The sequence below is a fragment of the Athene cunicularia genome, assembly GCF_003259725.1.
Source record: "Athene cunicularia isolate RWA chromosome 9 unlocalized genomic scaffold, athCun1 chr9_part1, whole genome shotgun sequence".
Taxonomy (NCBI): Eukaryota; Metazoa; Chordata; class Aves; order Strigiformes; family Strigidae; genus Athene; species Athene cunicularia.
Window position 1 is genome coordinate 16,728,624 of NW_020799110.1, and position 20,638 is coordinate 16,749,261.

General features: G+C 36.7%; 1 protein-coding gene across 3 annotated transcripts in view; it reads left to right on the forward strand.

The window, feature by feature from the left end:
* The window catches only part of SLC9A9 (solute carrier family 9 member A9), a 210,725-nt gene that overhangs the window by 66,979 nt on the left and 123,108 nt on the right, over nucleotides 1-20,638 (forward strand). For all 3 annotated transcript variants that reach the window (XM_026855025.1, XM_026855026.1, XM_026855027.1), the window contains 2 exons: nucleotides 17,455-17,593; nucleotides 18,435-18,540. In XM_026855025.1, the coding sequence (XP_026710826.1) occupies nucleotides 17,455-17,593; nucleotides 18,435-18,540 (245 nt within the window). The remainder of the gene's footprint in view (nucleotides 1-17,454; nucleotides 17,594-18,434; nucleotides 18,541-20,638) is intronic.

The following is a 20,638-nucleotide window of genomic DNA, read 5'->3' on the forward strand; positions in this document are numbered from 1 at the left end:
AATAGTTTCCATCTATTATTTCTACGATAATGAAATTATGGTTGTCCATCTGCTCTTTTTACCTTTGAGGAAGGGTTTAGTCCCAGCTTATTTTACTGATGATAATTAGAGTTTCACGTCACTGACCATCTGGAACAGGAGATGTGAGCACTGGGAAACTAACCAAACTTGCTATTAGCAGGAACTTTAAAAAAGCTTCTTTCCCAGAATAGAGAAAATCCCACACAAAATGATGGTGTCCTTGCTTGATAAAACTTCCATTCTTTTTTCTCCATGAGCATTACTGTACAGACCAGTGCTGTGCTTAAATCAGGGGGAAAAGTGCTATGGAATTTCTGTAATGCTTGTTATAGCTGGAATTTCAGTATGAAAACGGAGACTTGGAACAGTATTATTTTCAGGAGGTAATTCTCATCACTATGTTTTTTTCACTTTTTAATATTCCATATCTCTTTTTCCAATATCAGCTCCACATTAAAATTCTGCTTAGCTTCTAGTTAATACATGCTAACGGTCTTTCTAGCTATGTTATCTAATTGGCTCTGGTTTGTTTATGTAATTTATTTGAATAGGCAGCCTTCAGTTGCAGTCTGCTAAGCTAGAATAGATTTCAGTGAGTACTGTTATGGAGATTGCCCTCAGGGATGTATGAAAATGTAGCTTAGCTCAAATCAGCTGGGAATGGCTGTACTTGTCATATCCAATCAAATCAGACTAGCTGCAGGTATTTCTGTCCACTCATACACAAACAAACTGGTAACATTTAAAAATATGAAATGCAAGTTCAGAATTAAGAACACTGATTGCAGTTGTAAATGAGATCTAAGAGGCAATTATTTAGCTACATTTTCTGTACAAATGACCGAATTGGCATCAAAGCTTCTTCATTTCAAAGATTTCTATTGGGAACTCTTCAGAACTGAAGTACACCCTGGTACGAGTCAGCTTGTTTTTTGAGCTCTTCCAGATGTTTTTTCTTATCCAAATAACCTTTCTCTAGTGAATAAGACAGATTTTCTGAGAGGAAGATAATTACATACAGAGTCTAATTCTACTTACAGAGACAACTCACTTTTAGTTTAAAATGAATGTACTGATACTATTTCTCTTGAAGTGTTCCAAAAAAAAAAGCTTATTTCATCCTCTCTGGCTGAGATACTGTACATAAGACTCTGTCTGGTACTTGCTGTAGATCAACATATTTCTCAAGTCTTCTTGGCAGGGAAGGCAGAAGAGGAGTATGTATCGGAAAGGTGAGAGAGAGATTGCCATTTCATTTACTGGATACTCACCAATAGCTGTTCACCGTTCAAATCCTTTCTAGAAATGCAGTATTGGAGAGTACAGCTATCTCAAAAAGACAGAGGTTTTGTTACAATAGGATAAACTCCTATCAAAAATCTTTTATTCTTTGGAGATCAGGTTGAGATTACATGAAAGAACCTGTTCACACTTTTGGAGAACGGGCTGCGTATTTCCAGTGGCTACCCAGGAGTGCTAGGAAAGACTCTAGTGATCCCTCTGTGAACCCCTCCAGAAGCTATGTGCTCTTTATACAAATTAATTTGAATTTCATCATTCTAACCTGCTCTTTTTACTAACAGCAAAATCAGGTAAACTGGTTCCCCCTGCAAGCCTTGATCTTTTAAGACTCAAATCCTTAAGTGACTGAGTCTGTTAGAGTGAACCAACATAACTCTACATGAAATTATTTTGTGTGTGCACATGGTGTACATATATACTTATGTGTGCATGGGGAATCATCCATAACACACATCAAACTAATGTAAAGGTTATCAAGTGCTCAGAAGTTACATAATGCCTCAAGAAGATGCTCAGAAGAGGAGCTGAGAGGCACCTTCTGTAAACATTTTAATCAAATGTAATTTTAGGTTTATTTTTCATCACAGAAACCTCTCTCTCTCCATATCCAAGACATTATCTCAGTGAGTATGTTTTACCTTTTGGTTTAGCAACTTTAATGTTTTCAGAATATACTTTTGTCACTTGAGCAAAGAGAATAATTGATAACAGTAACATGCAGCTGCCTTCCTGGAGTGCCAGGCACAGCAGGAGGACAGACTGCACACCTTTAGCTACTACGTCTCATAGCTACCTAAATGGCGAGACTCAGCTAATTTATATTCTTGGAATTTATGCCAGTGGTTATAGATCTTCACTCTCATGGTTTCCACCTGCTTTTGTTTTGATCTCAATCTTACTCCTTCTCTATCAATAGACAAGTGTCACCATCTCTCTTTCTCTACCCATTCCCCTGAATTGCATGACCAACTCTTTCACTTCTGTTGGAGTCACCAGTCCATTTTTCTCCCGAGATGGAAAGAAATTATTTCTAAAGATAAACTAGGACTGTAAACTCTTAATCCAATCTCCTTCATTCCCGAAAGCCAAGAGGTACCTGCCTTTATTTCTGATGCACACCCCTCCTTATTACATTGCGACCAACAGAGGACATAATGAGGACAAGAGAGTGACGCTGCTGGTTTGTTCCAAAAGCTGGTGAAACTATATGGCAGAGTTTGGGAAGCGGCAATTGCAGCAAAAAATTCATATTTAAGCTTTAGATGACACGTGCCTAATACAAATGATATCTTAAAAGATTTTTAGCTGATGAAGTTTATCAGATCTCGGCTGAGATTTATGAACTAAACATTTTGGAAACCTTAAAAAATTGCTTGACTTTGGCACATTTTCACAAGGGTGAAACACACATGAGTAACAGATGGGTACTTTCCTTTTTGCTCCCCTTAGAAGTGACAAGTCTGAATTTCAAAGTGTACAGTGAGAAAGCCTTATAATTATGTGGTTGTAAGGTTTCTGTCCAAGATAAGTAAAAATGTATTCTCTCTATACTGGTCCTGCAAAATGGCTAGATTTAAAAAAACAACAACAAAAAAAGTCTTCACAAGAAGCACAAATGCAAATGCAGCACGGAAATGTAGTCCAAATGGTGTCATTTTGGTAAAGCCAAAACCCAAAAATCAACACCCAAATAAAATCTGGCATGCTGCAGGTATGAGTTAGTCTGAAGGACAGGAAACACCCAGGGTGGCAGTTGTGTGAGTCACTCTGAGAGAAGACTGTGTGGCAAAGCATGTTCATTCCTGTGCATTTAGGGAAATGGGACTTATGAACATTTCCTGTAAAGACCATTGTACCAAAGAAAAATATCCAGTCTTGTTATCGGTTTCCTCTTAATGTGCTTGGTACTTTGATGTTCGCTAACTAATTGCTAATTATAATGATCTACATATTCTGAATTTAATATGCATATGTGTATGTTATTTGGAGTCATAAATGAAATTTCAGTACCTTTCTGGGAAGACCTAGTGATATTATAATTTTGATGTTGAAAATGAAGGTTTAAATATGATTAAAATCCCAACAATATACTGAATAATCTGATGTTCATAATTTGCTCTTAGTGATTTCTCCATTACAAAATCTCATAAAAGTGAAATAATTTTAAAACATACAGCATTTTCATTTTGTATCCCCATTCATTGCATATTTATACTCACTTAAAAGAAATCAAACAGTTCTTCCTATCTACTGATCTGTAGCAAGCACACCAGAAATGATAGTGAGAGAGATGAGAATAACAGAGTGCCTAACAGCCTGTTGTTCTTTGCCTCAGACACACTGAGAAGGGGTTATAGCTAGATTAAAATATTCCTGAAGAAAATATTTCAACCTCCTGTACCATTTAACAGTGTACCTCTTTATTACAGTATTTTCATTCCTACAGAGTAATGTTAAAGATATTTCTAAACCATCATTTTAGGATGTTCATAGTTTTACGTTCTGTTTCGAGATTTAGCAGGACTTAGCCCATAGCTAGGAGAGTGCTTTCGTTGCGCGTTGTCAGAGCGAGGTGAATGCAAAAGCTCGTGAGGCAAGACTCCTTCATTCTAGTAATTATGAGGGTAATGAAGCTAGTCAGAATTATTTTCATTTTATTAATAGCTGTGTTTAAGCCTCATGGAACTACCTATCCAGGGAAAGTATCTATTTCTAAACTAAGTGGTGGAAATTAGTGCATTATACTAAATATTTATCCATGAATCAGTGGAGTCTTCACAAATCCAGAATGAAAAATTGTCTGTTTGGCTGTCTGTCATTTCTGTGAGATTTTCCACTGCGCATTGAATTGAATTGCACAGGTAATAACAAATACCTTAATTTTAAACAAAGGAAGATCTTACTTAACTCTTTTAATCTTACTATTGAGGAATAGTTCACAACCAGCTGCCAGTTCTTTGTCCAATAACCTTAGCATATGTACTTACAAATAAAGAATTCTTATCAAAGCAAGAACTCCCATCAATATACTTGGTATAAGGTCTCTTTGATTAAGTGATTTGCAGTACATTTAGGAAACTGTAAGTTTTTTAGGATTTTATTATGCAGATTATTTTCAAGATTCCAATTAGCTTCTAGATTGTTCTTCAAGAGTGGCATGTGTTTATGTTGTACTTCTTAAAGTTGGGTTGTCATTTGAAACTCCTGTACCAGGGATAGGGAAATAAAGACTGTACCAAGAGTTTTGAGAAAAATATTCCTGACGATAGAAGACAGAAATATGGAACGTTCATGTTCTAGTGTTTCTCTTCTTGCTATCATATTTAAGGATAACAGGAATTTTTACCACTGTGATTGCCTTAGAGTTTGGGACTGAAATTCTATCCATGGCAACTTCACTGCCTAACTGGGATTCCTCCTCTTTGTTTTGTTTTACTGAGTGAAGTCGAGGAATCCTCCAGAGTAAAGGGTATTTGCAGGTGTCACAATCACCACTGACTCAACACTTGAGCAAAACAATTTCCACAAGGTTCAGCAGCTACAACTCTGTTGTTTTCAGCAGCCCCAGGCTGCTGAAATGAACCATTGACGCTGTAGATAGCCAGCTACAGTTTAGAATGGCTTCAGCCAAAGTAGTCTTTTGCAGCTCCTAGCAAGAAGAAAACGTACAAGATGGATGCAAAGCCACCTTTCAACCCATCTACCACTCCGCGCAGGTCCCATACTCTGTCAGACTACACAGTCTGTCTCTGAACACCTCTGTTGTTCATGCTTTGGGCAATTGCTTTTCAGTCAGAATTTGCTAGAGATATAACTCCAAACTCATTTTCTCCCTTTGAAATAAGTCCAGAGATATTCCTCTATTACCTTCTCAGAAATTCTCTCTTTACATAGTTTTTTTTCTCTAAAGTGACTTAAATGGACTGTACCTTCCCAACACAATGCATTTTTCCAGCAGATGACTATTAGTACTTGTGTTGGGACTTGCTGAATTACATCTTCTTTGTAGAGCACTGCCCAGTAATTTTATTTTAATGTTCTGGGTCTAACGTTAAAAAGTATAGCAGCGATTTTAAAGCACTTCAGGCTACAGAGTGATAAGGTAACAAGCAATAGGTAAGATTGCAATTGTAAAATTTCTACTATGGCCTGGATTTTTCTTTTTATAAACTGTAAAAACCAAAATGTTAGTGTATTATCAGAAACATAAATGATGAGAGCTTCAGGCCTACCATGCTCCTACAGGAATATTACTGCCATTCTGTATGCAAGGCTGACCAGCTTTTTTAGCAAGTGAAGTACCTCTCCCCAAGGTGAAATTTCATTCTGCTCATTTGCTATATTTGGATCAGGAACAGAGACCTGCAATTCAGAATATCCTTCAATCCCCATCCTCAGCTCCAGTACATCAAAAAGACAAAACACGTAACCTGTTTTGTTTCTGACATTATTACTGCCAACACTAGAGCGTACAATTCACATCTGGATTTATTTTAGACTTTCTTGTGATAACAGCTGCATTTCTTGTCTTCACTTGGATACATTTTTAAAAATGAAAATTGCCATGGCAACAGCTGAAACCATTTATTATACAGCAATAGAAGTGGAACTAATATTTGTGAGAGAAGCTCTGTTATCAGTATAGTATTTCATTCAGACAATGCCAGTCATTTTTTTCTAGCCTTTCCATTTTTTAGAAGAAAAATATAGAAAATATTTTCAGTAATGAAAAGTAGGTGGGATTGAACAGCTCAGGAGATTAAAAAGATTTTCTTCCTTAGATTACTGGCTCATCTCAAATCCAGATTAGCATGAGGCAAAAATTATTATCTGTTTGGTGGGCACATGAAAAAAATTGATAGGGGTACTGAGATTTGAAAATCTCATTCCCATACTAGCTATGTTCTCAACTGAAGCACAGAGACAGCAAACTGAGTACGCTGAGTGTGTCTTCACTAGGAGAAAAAAGTAACCCATCCTTGAAAAGTTCTAATGCAAAGGCAGAATTCATAGGCAGTTTGCAAAGCTAACAAAAACCAGTTAAAAATGAATGATCCTTCCCTTAAGATTTTGTTTCATATCACTTGCAACACACTATGTTACCTTAGAAAACAGTGTACTATTTTCCCTAATATAATGTGGCTGAAGAGGTAAGTTTTGCGCTGACCTCCAGGTCAACAGTGCTGTTCCAAGGCAGGATTGAGGTAGGGTCATCCAGTGTAAGGTCCAGGTACATTAGAAACCACGTGGCCCGTTTTGTTAGCATGTTTCAAATATTTCTCAAACCATTAAATATTTTGTTTTAAAAACTTCACAAGAATCTGGGTAGAAGGATCAATAAACTGTACTCGAGGTGTATGAAATGTAAAATACATGAAATGTTAAACTCTTTTCCTATTTAAACCCTTCTGACTATAATAAAATGTGTCTTGCAAGCACAGGCTGTGCATGGACCACATACCATGTTGTGGACACATAGCTAGAATCATATTTCTTTCTATTTATTACACATTAGGCAGTCTTAGGCAGGAGTGAGGGAGAACATTGAAATACGAAAAACTTTAGACAGACTTTCAGACTCCTTTCACTCTAATTTTATGGGATTTAATGTAGTTCATGTTCATCAGTTGCATTCAGCATCAGTCCCCTCAGTGAACTACTGTGTTCACAAGTTTCTAAAGTTACTGAAGTTGTGTGAAAAGAGACTAGGAGCTCCTTTCTTAATCTCTTACAGAAAACATTCTGGAAGTAAAAAGGCTGTTGATAGGCCAGAAATTTGGCACAGCACTTTAGTATCAACAATAGACTACCCATCCACTCCAGCAACTACCTACATCCTCTAGCAGCAGACTTAGCTCAATCTAAGATATATTTTAAACACAAACAGTAGTTTACAGATCTCTTAACAGACAAAGAGTACCCATACTTCATTGACTACTTCCTAAACTCTAGGTTTGTTCTGAAAAAAGAGTATCATTTAGTCCAGCTTCATTAAATTTTGTGTCATGGACAGTTTATTTCAGGGAGGTAACAGAGGAAATATGAAGAAAAACCAAAACTACTTCTGTTGTGTCTTAGAAAAATCTACGAAAGCATGTCATTCATAGGTTATATTTTTAGAGCCTGAGATCCGGTAGAAATCACAAAGATCTAGTCTCCTTTCAGTTTCTTCCTGCTCCCTCACTTAATGCTTTGAATTCTTTGTAGCATATCACCAGTAACATGCTCTCAGTTCTGTCCTTCCTCTTCGACATTCATAGGTAAGCTTCACATCCTCTGTTACACTTAAAGCAAGGTAATTACATGGAACAGTTGAGGCTTGGCAGATGAGTCATAAGAATGGGTTTTTTTCCTGTTTTACTGATGAAGAGGAAAGAAGCAGTGAAAGAACAGGCTATTTGGTTTTTGCTCCAGATGAAGAAGACTGGGCACTTTGAGCTTCCTCATGCTGTCTCTGGGTGTACTGAGCTGTCTACAGACAGGCCCCCTGTGAATTTGGAATGCTGTCTGTGAACAGAAATTGGGCACACCACCCTTGAACACATCAGTCTCAGGATTTTCATAAGCAGAGGCCACAGAAGAGAAAAGCTCTTTGAATATTAAATAAGAACTTGCCGTATATGTTCCTTCATTGATCAGCTAAACAATCTGGTATGGCTCCTCCAGCCCTTCATTCAGAGTCACTCAAGGGGATTTCAGAGAAGATTATAGTGTACTGTAGTACTGTTTAACCATCTAACTCATGGGGAGAAGTTGATTTAAACTCCAGAGGAGGGTGATGTGAGTAGGACTATGCATTTGTGAAGGATAAGGATTAACCATTATTACGAATGGAAGGCTGCTATTCATCCCTCAGTATTTCACACTGCAGACATGTATAGTGAGCTCTGCTACAACATTATGATGATGAGTCAAACCCGAAGTGAAGGGAGTACTGCCCGGCATAAAATATACATAATTTTCTGTTATTTCAGTCTTAAGCTTCTCCTGAGCAAAATAATGGGCTCTGTGATTCTACAAAAATTACAACTCAATAAAGGTTTAGTGCAAACTGTTTCTGCTTAATGTCTACTAGTTGCCCATAAGGGCAAAGGATTTTTCATGGCTAACCAAGCTCCTTGAAATGTTCCTTAAAGTGGTTGGGTCATATACTACTTTTTTTGTAACACCAGTTACATTGAATCAGTGGAGTTACTTCAAATACTGATCATTGTAACAGTAGTTTGAGGCAGTTTCTCATCTAGAGTGCTCAAACAGAATGACAGTAAATCATAGTCATTTACTGGTAATCTGCTGCAGCATTCTAACATGTATCACCCAGTGCAGGCAACCATCAGGCTACATCATTTTATCAACAGGGAGGTAGAATTCAATTGACATAGATAAATGTCACATTTATTTGCAACAGTGCAGTCACTGCAAAAGACAAGGATAGTTAAAAGGCTTCATTATCTCATCTCAGAGTTATCCCAATAATTTTAGTATGAAAGGGGGGTTTAATTAAGACCACCTATCCTTCCAGTAATCACCTTCCCTACCTCTTATGGACACATCAGTTAGCGGCTTGTTACTGTACTCTGATGTTTTATTCTGTGTGCTCCATGTGTATAGAGTAAATTATGTCCCATAGTATCTCATTTTGCCACTTTTGTACAAATAAACCTGAGCTGTGGATGGAATTAGGCCTCCAAGAGCACAATAAACTCTTTTCTCTATGCTAATAGAATTGGCACATTAGAATTACACACTAATTCAATTTTTGTCTTTCAAAAGAGAAATTATTTTTACTGAAAATCCATATTCCAGGGTCTCATCACCCTGGACTAATGGTAAGAACTGTCACATAAATGGAAGATTGTCTAAATGTTTCTGATAAATATTTATCAACTATGCTCTGAGTAACTTTGGAAGCTAGTGGCTCACAGACAAATTGAGGGGTAATACAAAGCAAACAATGCTATAATTAAGTAATATAATGTAAAGATGACATGAGATGAAGATCTAGCCATATATGAAGTAAGTGCTGCACACTATTTTATTAAAGAAATACAAATCATTAGGATCATTTTACAAGTTTGGATAGTTGGGTCTAGAAATGTGAGAGCTGGGAGTGGACAGTAGCTCTCAACTCTGGTATCAGGAGTCAGGAGTAAAAAAGATAGTTCAGGATCATAGGCAAATGTTAGTATTAGTGTTAATGCATAGAGAACATCTAATTCCCTTAACGGCACAATATACATGGTTAAATTTTAGGTTCTCTCTGTTTTTTACTGTTTTCTTTTTGTTGAGGAAACAGTTTTAGCTGAAACGTCTCTTGGGGATTACTGCATTTCTTGGGTGCCTGAAGATGCTTTCACAAAGCATGAGGTACTATTATTCATTGGATATGTTCTGCCTGGGTTGTTTAATTAGCATCACGCAGCATATTTGGTTCAAGTAACATAAAGGAATGTATTTGTTTTTTTTCTCCAGATACTGATTGGATAATTTTTTCCTCATTCATTTTTTCTTGTTAACTGGTGGTTTGATACATCACTGGTTTGTAACTTTTACAGTCATGTTTACTATGCAGAAAACCTGCATCTTTTTTACAATACTGTTCTAATTTATAATTTCTATTTTGCATAGGCATACATGATTACAGAGAGGTGCAAAGCAGAGGAGAAATCCAGCTCGTCATATTAATACAATAATAATTTTTATATATATATATATATATATGTTCCTTGGTGGCTGATTCTTTTTTTCTACTTTCTTTGCACTGTATGCATCTTCACAGTTGATGAAGCCACTAAGAGTTCCCTAACTATGAGGGCAGATGTCAGGCTGCTCTAGAGACACAGGCCATTTCTCTTTATGTAACATTTGAAAAGAATGGAAATTAAACATGGAGTTGGATTACACTTCTGGTATCCAAATGAGAAAAGATCATAGTTGCAGACACAGAAATCTGCAAGTTATGTGCCTTTTGATATGATCAGCTCATAAGTAAGGACAGTCAGACACTGGTAATAACATAACACAGAATGCAGCACATGCTGTCACAGACGACCCACTATCAGCCATCTGTTTTCTGCTGATGTGCTTTATTCCTCTCAAAGATATGGGACAGGCTTTTTGGAAGAGAGTTGTCACTGGAAAATTACTGTGATATTTTCAAATAGATTTATGAAAATTAGATATGTAGATGCAATAGCAGTCATTTAAGAATGAAATATTCCTCTACCAAGCCTCAGATAAATGCAAACATTATTTACTATTAAAGCCTTGGCTTTCTTTTACAAAGAATTTTAAGTCCAGGTTGCTGTTCATCAGGATTTCTTTCTGTCAAAGATAAAAACAGGGTAGTATTTGCCTCGAATGAGGTAATGAAAAGTTAAGACACTTGTAGAGATACATTAGGACAGCACATACCATTTCTCAGATGCAGAGGTAGAGAAGCTCCACACCAGATCAGATGGGACTTCAGACTTGAAATTGCTCAGCCTGCAGGTGCACGAGGTCATTACTTATTGTCAAAACTATCATCTCACAGCTCCCTTCTACGTGTCTGTAGTGACTACAGGTCTGTAGTGACCAAGTTCTGATCAGGATCCGAAGGAGGGATGTTCCCAGCACCTCTGTCAGGAGGGACTTGTGGAGAGTTTTCCTGGACACTGGGATACTGTGTTCAACCCCATCGAGGTGAGCGAGCTACCAGGTCCTTTTAAGGGAAAGGTGATGGAATTTCCAGGTCAAGAATGGGATCACCATGATAAAGAGATGGTTTCCAAAGCTCCCTAAGGAGTTAGAGCAGGCTTCCTGAGGGTAAGGGCTAGGGAGGCAGAGGAGGAGGGACAATGACAGATTTTCTGCAGTCCCTGATGTCTGAGGGTAGATGAGAACTAAAATCTGCATTACAGAAAGTCTACCTGGAACAACACAAACTATTCATTATTTTCCATGACTACTGCAAGCTGCTGCCGTGTGGCAGCTCAGGCCTGAACACAGATGAAAACTGAAATAGTTACCAGTGTAGAAAATATTTATTGTTAGCTGCCAAAGACGACTCCTGATCAGCTAAACTGACTGCCCAAGTTAAGGGACAGAGTCACTCAAATTCTACAGGTGCTTTGTAATACCGCTGACAAATGTAGTAAGCTATCCAGTAAGATCAGGTCTGAGAATGCTTTGTGTCACCTAGAAAGGAATGGGAGTCTATCCATAGAACTAGACTATCATATTTTATGTTAAGTGAAAATCTAATAGAGAAACTGATTTTCTTTTTTTTGTTTGTTTTTTGTTTTTTGTTTTCATGCAGGTATTGCTTTTCTTCATAAATGGGAAAACTTACATTTTCCATAAAATCTGTGACAGCTTCACCTTTCCATCATGGCTGGTGCTTTGACATCTGCCATCAGCTAGCCACTTTGGAACTGATAACAAATCCATTTTGAGAAAGGTTTCCATAAACAGTAAAAGCCTTATATATGACAACAGCACGTGTTAGTTTGGTTTAAAGTAATCAAAATAAAATGTCCTATAATAGCTTAGGAAGTCTGAAAAAGCCTAGAAAGGAACAAAAGTAAGGGCAGAAAAGAGGAAGCAAATATGCCATGACACAGAGAAGAAACAGTGTAATCCCAGCTAGAAGATAGCTTCCAAAATAACTGCTAGATCTTTTTTTCTAGAATTAAAAACTTGTAGTGTGCTGAAAACAGGTTGTGAGTAGAATAAAAACCACAATGTGATATATTGCCAAGGAGAATAAAGTTCTGGATAAACAGAAAAAGGAAGATTCAAATGCTAGCCATTGAGCAGTAACTGAGCCACCAGTAACTTTTGGGTTATTGCAGTTCTTACACATATAAATAGAAAGCTTAATATGTATATTTCTGTGAAATCCATGCTTCTGGAGCATTAATTCTCTAAACATTTGCAAATATTGTCAGGGATAAATTCCAGGGAGACAGGTTTCTTTATACAGAAGGATGTACAGAAGACTCATCTATGTTCTTTTAATGCACCTTCTGTGCATTTGTGTTGCTTACTGATCACTTTTTAAAACATGTCTGAAAAAATACAGCAGGTTTGTTTATTGTTGGAAATTTTCATCTAGAGGATCTTTATATATTTGCCTCAAACTACTGTTACAATTGGCTGCTTTTGCTAGTCCTAAAGTCTTCCTGCAATGGTGTGTCTTTGCTCTCCCTTATTTGTCTGCAAATCTTCTCTACTTCGTATGCGCTTTTGTTGGCTTAGCATGCTCGTATCCCAATCTTATCTCATTTGTTTTCATTTTTATAGTTCATCTACTTACTATTACTGTGTGAGGAGCTATTTTATATGGAAGCCTAGAAGTCTTTGCCAACATAAAGCTTGCCAAGAGAAGGTGTAGGTGTCTGGTGCTATGCATGCGCTTTTGCATCGAGCTTCTAGTTCAAACACACTGTGGGAAAATTACAGTTCTGTCTTCTCAGCTTTCTTCAAACACTTAAGAGAACTACATAGTTAAAAAGTTGCATGGGAACAGAAATTGTTTGGTTCAATCCTCTTCTCTGAAAGCTCCAAGTTTTCTAACACAATATAGTGACCTACCTTTTTCTGTATAATGTCAGAAAAAAAATAACCTTCTTAAATAACCCTCTTAAAAACAACCTTGAACTCTAGAATATTTTTTTTTTTCCTGGCCTGTTTTATTTTTTTCTTAATTAGCAGCTGGTGAAATCACAATGTAGTTATATAATTATTTATCACCTGAGGGAGATCCCACTTCATTCAATGAAGGTATTTTAATAAATATCTGATCCTCCTGTATTTTCAGGACGATTTTTTTTTCTTTAGATTGTTCCTGATGGTATTCTGTGCAGTATTACACGGTGTATGATAGTGCAGCAAATAAGGAGGTGGCCACTGGGCAAGGGGAAGCCCTTTGACTTGGCAAGTGGAAAGAAATCTTCCTCTTCAAAGATAATAAGCTGTCTGTTTTCATGTCAGTCAAGTTGACAGGGGAAAGAAAGGGATAAAACAGTTTGTTTACTGGTCATTTGTAATCATTGATTCTACATCACCCTATTTTAAATTTTCTGCTGTTTGCACATGTTTTCCTTCTGATACTTGAGTGTATTTTTTTCAGCATATTGCCTTTATCCAAAATTCATCTGGTGCATGTGTTGCATCACTTTGTCTTATATCAAAACCAAGAATCTTTGTGTTGTTCCTATTAGTTACAGCTGATTAACATCGCTATATCTGATGCTGCCACATAAGCCCTGGGCGCATCAGGCCTTGACAGGAACAAAAGGTGGGATACAAAACTTAACCTCATCTACAGATTTTTCCTCAAAAAACTTCCATGACTTACTGAAGTCTTTGCTCTGATCCTAAATGCCTTCAATGTATTTTAAAAGGAAAATACACTGTGCTATATTCACAGGATGGGAAAACTTACAGGAAGAAAAGGGTCTTAATAAATGAGATTTTCCTTGAGAATAACTGAAGATGTAAAAAGTAATCAATTAAGATGTAACTGGAAATGTGACTGTACAGTTTCTACTGCAATAGCACTTCTGCTTGTCATGGAGGCCTTTAGTATTATGTACCTGTGTAAGTCCATAGAAAGAAACATTCTTCATCGTGCTAAACTTTCATCCTAAAATGATCTTAACAGACGAGGGGAGGGAAGAAGCAAAATGATCACCGTGGTACAACTGGCACAAACTGTTAATCCTTCGTTATGTTTCAAGCAAAATTTATGACTCTAATTTGTTATTTATTATCTAAATAAATAATTACCAACATTTCCTTTTTGAAAGCTGTGAGTGCACTTGACCTTGCCCATTGTTATTTGGTCAAGGAAGCACAGAACAACTGGAAAGAAAAAGGTTTCTGTTCAATAGTTTTCTAATATAGAAAGTGCTGGCTAATCCATATAAGAATCAGCAAGGAAGCTATGTATTATTCTCAGCTCCATCCTAAAGGAGAGCCAGAGATTGCCAAACTTATAGAACAGACGGATATAGAACAGACAGATAGACAGATATAGACAGACAGACAGGAGGGACTGGGGTGGGTATTTGTGAGACATGTCTATCAAGCATTCAGTGAGGACCCAATAAAAATCCTTTTTCCTATCCCTCCACTCTATCTCGTTATTGGTGGCAGATAAAGCATATCTTCGCCATTATTTCTATTCATTTATCAGTCTCTGAAAACAGGTTTTTTTACTGCATTAATTTTCAGGAATTGCTTAATCCACCTCTGACACAAATTTACAGAAATAAACCAATTTTTTTCTTACACTAGTTCAACAATTAGAAAGCCTCTAATATTTAAAAACTAAAGACAGTTTCACATTTAACATCAGACTCTCACACACTGCTTGTTAATGAACTTTTGTATCAGGGACAGAGAGCAGATAGCAGAAATGGCAAGTCAATGCCAGCATGTTTCTTGAATTGCTCTCTGAGGAAAAGGAAGTAGAGGCACTGAAAGTTTAATTATGGTTCTCTCCAGTGTTAAATTTTGCAATTTTTATTTAGGTGAAAGAATTGACTTGGCAGGAAGTATTGCAATAAACAGGATAAAATCCTGTTCTTTTGAAATACAGCTTATATAGAAAAAGTATCAGGTAAATTGGTATGTATTTTAAATGCTTAAAGGGTTTAAAAGTTAGTGTTGAAGAAGCAGCATATTCAATAAAAGAAGTAATAGCTGTAGTACAAAATAATGTAAAATAAAAAATAGAACTAAATACTCTTTGAGCTGCAGGGAAACCTGAGCTCTGGAAAGATTTAGACCAGAAACCACATAGTTAGCATAATGAGCATATGTTGTGTTATGGTGCTTTTAAAAAATCATGGGGTTTGGGGGGCATATTGAGTAGAAAAATTTCCCAGTGAGAATGAGTCACTCCATATTTGTTCCTGAAATAACCACATGAAGAATAGGATGTTTCCTTCTGGTTTTCTCCGTACCTGAAATTTGTTGGTAAATTGGAGGGCAAACTGGAACCCTAACTGGTCTTAACCTTAGGGCAATAAAACTTGATTTTGTTAACATACTTAATAAAAAGTCAGTTAATGTCTATAGCTTACATTTGACTACTAAACTTTCACTCCATGTTAAGATTTTCTGTTTTACTTTTTATTACTGAACATCCCTTCCATGGGCAGAGCCCATCAGTATAGCAGAACTACTTTCCTTGATTTTAGGGTGTAGTCAGGCTGACCTCTCTGACTTTACTCAATGTGTGCAGCAGCACCAGTGGCACAAAAGGTCATTTCCTGATTTATAATTCACTAAGCAATACAGAATGGCAGCTGCAGTCTCTGTATACTTATTTGGGACAAATACCAGAGAACCAAGTAGCTGCTTTCCTGTCAACACACACCTAAAAGTTTTAGATGTAACAGTTCCAGTTACACTACCAAATAATTTCAACTTTAAATAACTAAACTGAAGCCATTCCTAAGTATATAAAATACACTTAGTAAATTAGATTATAAACCTACAGTATCACAGCTGGTAGGATTTCCTTTAATAGAACTATTCTGTCAGTTTAGAGAATGTATCTGTGGCTTAATATAGTTCTTTATTTCATATGGGCTCTAAAATAATAAATTTTGAGTAGGCCAGAGATAACAAACATTTCAAGTATCATCTGAAGGCAAGAGAAGAAAAGAATTATAGCTGACCCCTCATCTAAGAGGGTCACAGTTGAAAGAGGACTGAAAATTTAGATATCCTTTCCTCTGGGAACAGTATTTTGTGTACTTCTATTAATAGCACTTTCCACTACAAATCATGTCACTAGTTCTGTAGTGGTGCTAATCAGCACTACTAGAGATATCAGATTTTGGTGCTTAGTAATTTCTGTTGTAGTGGATAAGTATTCACTACTTGTATTTAGTGTTGCTCCACCATATGCCTTTAGAATCCTTGTGCCTTTTCTACAGACTGAAAGCATGAGATCTGTTTTCATGTGTCTTTGTGTTATTTGGAGATCCCTAACCAAATGCAACTGTTTAGAAAATCATCCATACAGAGCTGCAAATGAAGCCTAAGCCTCATCTCCAGATGGAAGACATCAGACTGCAGGGATCGCTTTCTTAATATGCAAGAGCTTAAAATATTGAAACAAATTAAAAATTCTGATATTTAATGCTTAAAATACCAATCATTTTCTAGCAATCCAAGTTTTTTTCTGGAATCCAATGCCAAGCTCAATACATCTTCTTTGACAATGAACATAAAAGACCTACAGTACTGAAAGCAACAGAACCACAAAGATCTAAAATGTTGCTTAGGAGGCTTACAGCTATTTTGTATCTGTTACATTTATTGTTTCAATAAGGAAAAAGGCATACATACTTGCTGTTAATAATGTCCTAGGCAATAACTGACTAGCGGCAATAGCAACCCTGAAACTCTCAAAAATACTTTAGCGAATGGCCTTCCCTTTGGTGGCAACATTCCCCATTCAAAAATATTCTTGGTGGCTGTACGCAGGGGTTGGATACAGGAGATGATCTTTGACAACTGCAGCAGGTTTTTTCTGTGGGACAATATTCACTCTGTCCACAAGGTTTGCTATTGTTGAGCTCTTGATATACCATTTCAGCTCTATTTAAGTAGTGTTACACCAGGAAGGGAACTACTAGGTGGTTTATGACAAGACTGCTGCTGCAAATTTGGTACCTTGTGTGATTTGTGTTACCCATTTGAGCCTCAGCCATAAAGCTGCACTTTTTATCAAGAATATTTGTGAATATATAACTGCTCTGAAGACATATGAGCAATAAATAATTCAAAGTTATCTATCTTCCCTGCAGTTTTCTTATACACCTACCACCTTTTAATGTTCAGTTGGCCTGGAAACTATATTCTTTATGACACTTCCAGCATAAAAATGTTTACTGACTGGCAGTAGACTATTGATTTCCAGTGTGATACCCTGAAAATAAACCGTTACCCCCCCGTCTCCATCTGCTTAGCTCTCCCATCTGCTATCAGCCCAGAGAAGCATTGTTTTGCATTTTGATTCCCTAAAAATGTCCATTTTCAATTATTGATTCCAAAAACATAACAATGTCATTGAATTTATTATTCCCTTTTCTCTCCCTCTCTCCCATCCCTTTGTTTTCTTTTCAGCTCTATATCCATTTACAGTCCTAAGGAGAATCCTAATGCATTTGATGCTGCTGCTTTCTTCCAGTCAGTGGGAAATTTCCTGGGGATCTTTGCTGGATCATTTGCCATGGGATCCTCTTATGCTGTTGTCACAGCTTTAATATCCTTCATGGTTTGTTTTCAGAGAGGAAAACTATATATGTTGGAAAAAATGTATGGTATCCGAGACTGACCATCTTTAGTTTTAGCTTGATCTTTCTCAATGTTGATTCAAGACCCTGAAAACAGATAAATCATAAATGGATAGGGAATTTCACTTGTCAGAAGCCACAAAGAACTTAATATGCAAATTTATTTTTAACATTAGGCAAGACTCTGGTCTTTATTTTACTATTTATAAATTATTACATTTTTAGGAAAGTGTTCTGAAGTATTTTGAGGTTAAAACATGAATTTATGAACTAGAGCAACTTATTTATGAACTAGCAGCAATTATACAAAAATACAAGCCAAACACTAGACCACAAATAAAGTCAGTCAGTTTGTCTAATCAAGAAATAAAAGGCATATCTGTTGCCCTGCAGTTTTTATTGCGGTTTACAGTTCCTCATGTAAAATGCTGTTGTAGAATGGGCAGCAATTTCCATCTTTCTTGCACTGATGCAATCGTAAACAAATGCCAGTTTATTCACAAAACTAGACAAACTGACTTTCTTTTCCCTTTTTTCTGGGAAAATAATATCAAATGCAACCAGTTAGGCATTAGTTCGAAAACTGCAGAAGTACCTGAAATAGCCAATTTGTAGATTTCACCTGTTTAAAACCTGTGCTGGATTTTCCTCTTTGACATACTTTAGGAGCTGTGCAGTTTTTCCTGAATTCAACTTGTATAGATGAGTATGGTGGGGGAGCTTTCTATCTTTCATCCTTTATCAGGTTGGGGACAATTTTAGCTTAAAAATCAGTTCAGTTTTTATTTTTCCTTAGTAATCTTTTAGCACTTGACAAAATTTACAAAGCTGTGTGAGTTTCCTATGTTGGAGACTGGTCTGTTTTTCCTCCTATCCTGGAGTGCCTTCTTATCAGCAGAAGCCGCTGGTCTTACAGGTAAGTGTTGCATTTTATTGAATAAAAGCAGTTTTAGCATATATCTCTAGTATGGGAAAATTGTTCATTTTGGGGATGACAACATATATAAAGCTTCTAAAAGCCTGTTGCTATATTGGAGATGGTTTTGTCGTTAACAAATATTTAGAGACATTGAAGAGTTCTGCCAAAGACCTATTAGATCAGGCTAAAATCCTGTCTTTCTTCCCTACCTTCCTCCACATTGTCCCATCCCTATTTGTCCCATTATTAATCCTGCTATTTTCTGCCCAGCTATGGGATCAAAGATGACAGTGGGTATGAGGAAGCAAATATACAGTGCCATGTGGTGATCAGAGACTGTGTGTTCCTGTGCCTGCACTGCATGTCCTGGTCCCTCCTCCTTTTTCCCAGCTATCAATGATTAAACAGAGGACAGGGTGACTCTCAACATTGTCAGTGGGTTGCAGCCACCTCTGAATATTTTTTTTTAAATTCATCTTGTTTAGTGCAACTACATAAACACCTTTTGCAACAGTCATGTCAGGTAGAAAGATGTGTGATCTGACTGGTTTTTTGTAAACACTGAGAAAGAAAATGTACAGTCACAGTCAAGTACATACCTGGGGACTGCATTAAAGAGTCCACAGAAGTTCAGGCAAAAATCGTAAATGGATATAGTTTACCTAGACAGTAACCTATTATATAGCGTGATTTGAAAGAACGAAGTCTGTAAGACCCTGATTGTTTTAATGTTCTCGATGCTGTCACCTCTGAAATCTAGTGATCTCATTAATGTCAGGGAACATCAGGAAAAGAAAGCTCCTTAATGGAATGTTAATGCAGCTCATGCTGTTTTGTTTGCAAAATTGTTCAACACCTTTTGAAGTCAACAGTTATATTTTTACTGACTTCTGTGGAGCCAGCATGTTACTTTTTTAATATTAGCCAATCAAACTATTTCCAAATGTGCATTAACATCTGCATCTTCCAGCATCTTTGCCTTTATTAAATATACAATCTTGCACCCTGCTTCCTGACAAAATTTTCAGGTCACTGAATAAAAAGAGGGACACATGAACTGAACAAAAGGGTGGTATTCCATCACATGGAGAAAATCAGATACCAGCTGGAATAAAAGTCCATTTTATGTCCTAACAGCTCTTAAAAATGTGACATGATTACTACGTAGAAATGGAAGCAAAGAAGGATGATTGTAAATCACTTGCTTCCTACTGGAGGTACTGATTTCCTAATCCAATGACTTCCAAGAAAATATATTCCTAGCTGAGAACAAGGATGCTATTTTTCAGCAAATGCACAACTGATAAATTATACATTATACCCAAAAAGTGGATTTGTAAGGGAAACCCTAATATCTTTCAGAGCCTCAGGTGCTGCACCAAAGGTAATTTCCATTTCTTGAGCATAGGAACAGACTGTATCTCCAGGAAAAACAATAATTGGCATATGTCTTTTTTGCATACAGCAAATGTGATGACAGACAGCATAGTGTCTCCTGATAGTCACTCTGAAGAGTGTTTCATTTCTCTTTTCTTTTGCAATATATAAAATATCTGAAATAAAAGACTTAATTATTGAACACCACAGATGATTTTTACAGTAGCCATGTTAAGGAATTTTAGATGGACAGAAGGAGACCCAGAGAAAGAGAGTGGAACCAAAGTAAAGTTCCAATTTAAGGGAAAAAATAGGAAATTGTTGGGAAATTTAGCTATTTATTATAAATAAAGGAAATTATATAGGCATATAAAAGAAAACTGCTCTACCAACACACAAATTCCAAGGAAAACACATCAAGCCCCGTCAGGTCTCTCACTAGCCTTTTTTTTTTTTTCATGGGTGTGTTTTGAGTTTCGGGTGGAAACTGTTTAAACTGTTGCGAGGAGACAAAGTTTAATCAGTTGAGTCTGTCATTTAGTTTCTGTGAAAGGCTTGTGTCAGAAACTGTTAGAGTGGAACTCATGGAGCCTTTCTTGTCACTTCAGAAGTTCAGTGCTGTGTTTTGTAAATACATTGACTTTATTAGTATTGCACTAACATTACAGTTTAGAGTGGATATTTTTAGTTACTTGGTTTAACCAGTTTTGGTGTTGCT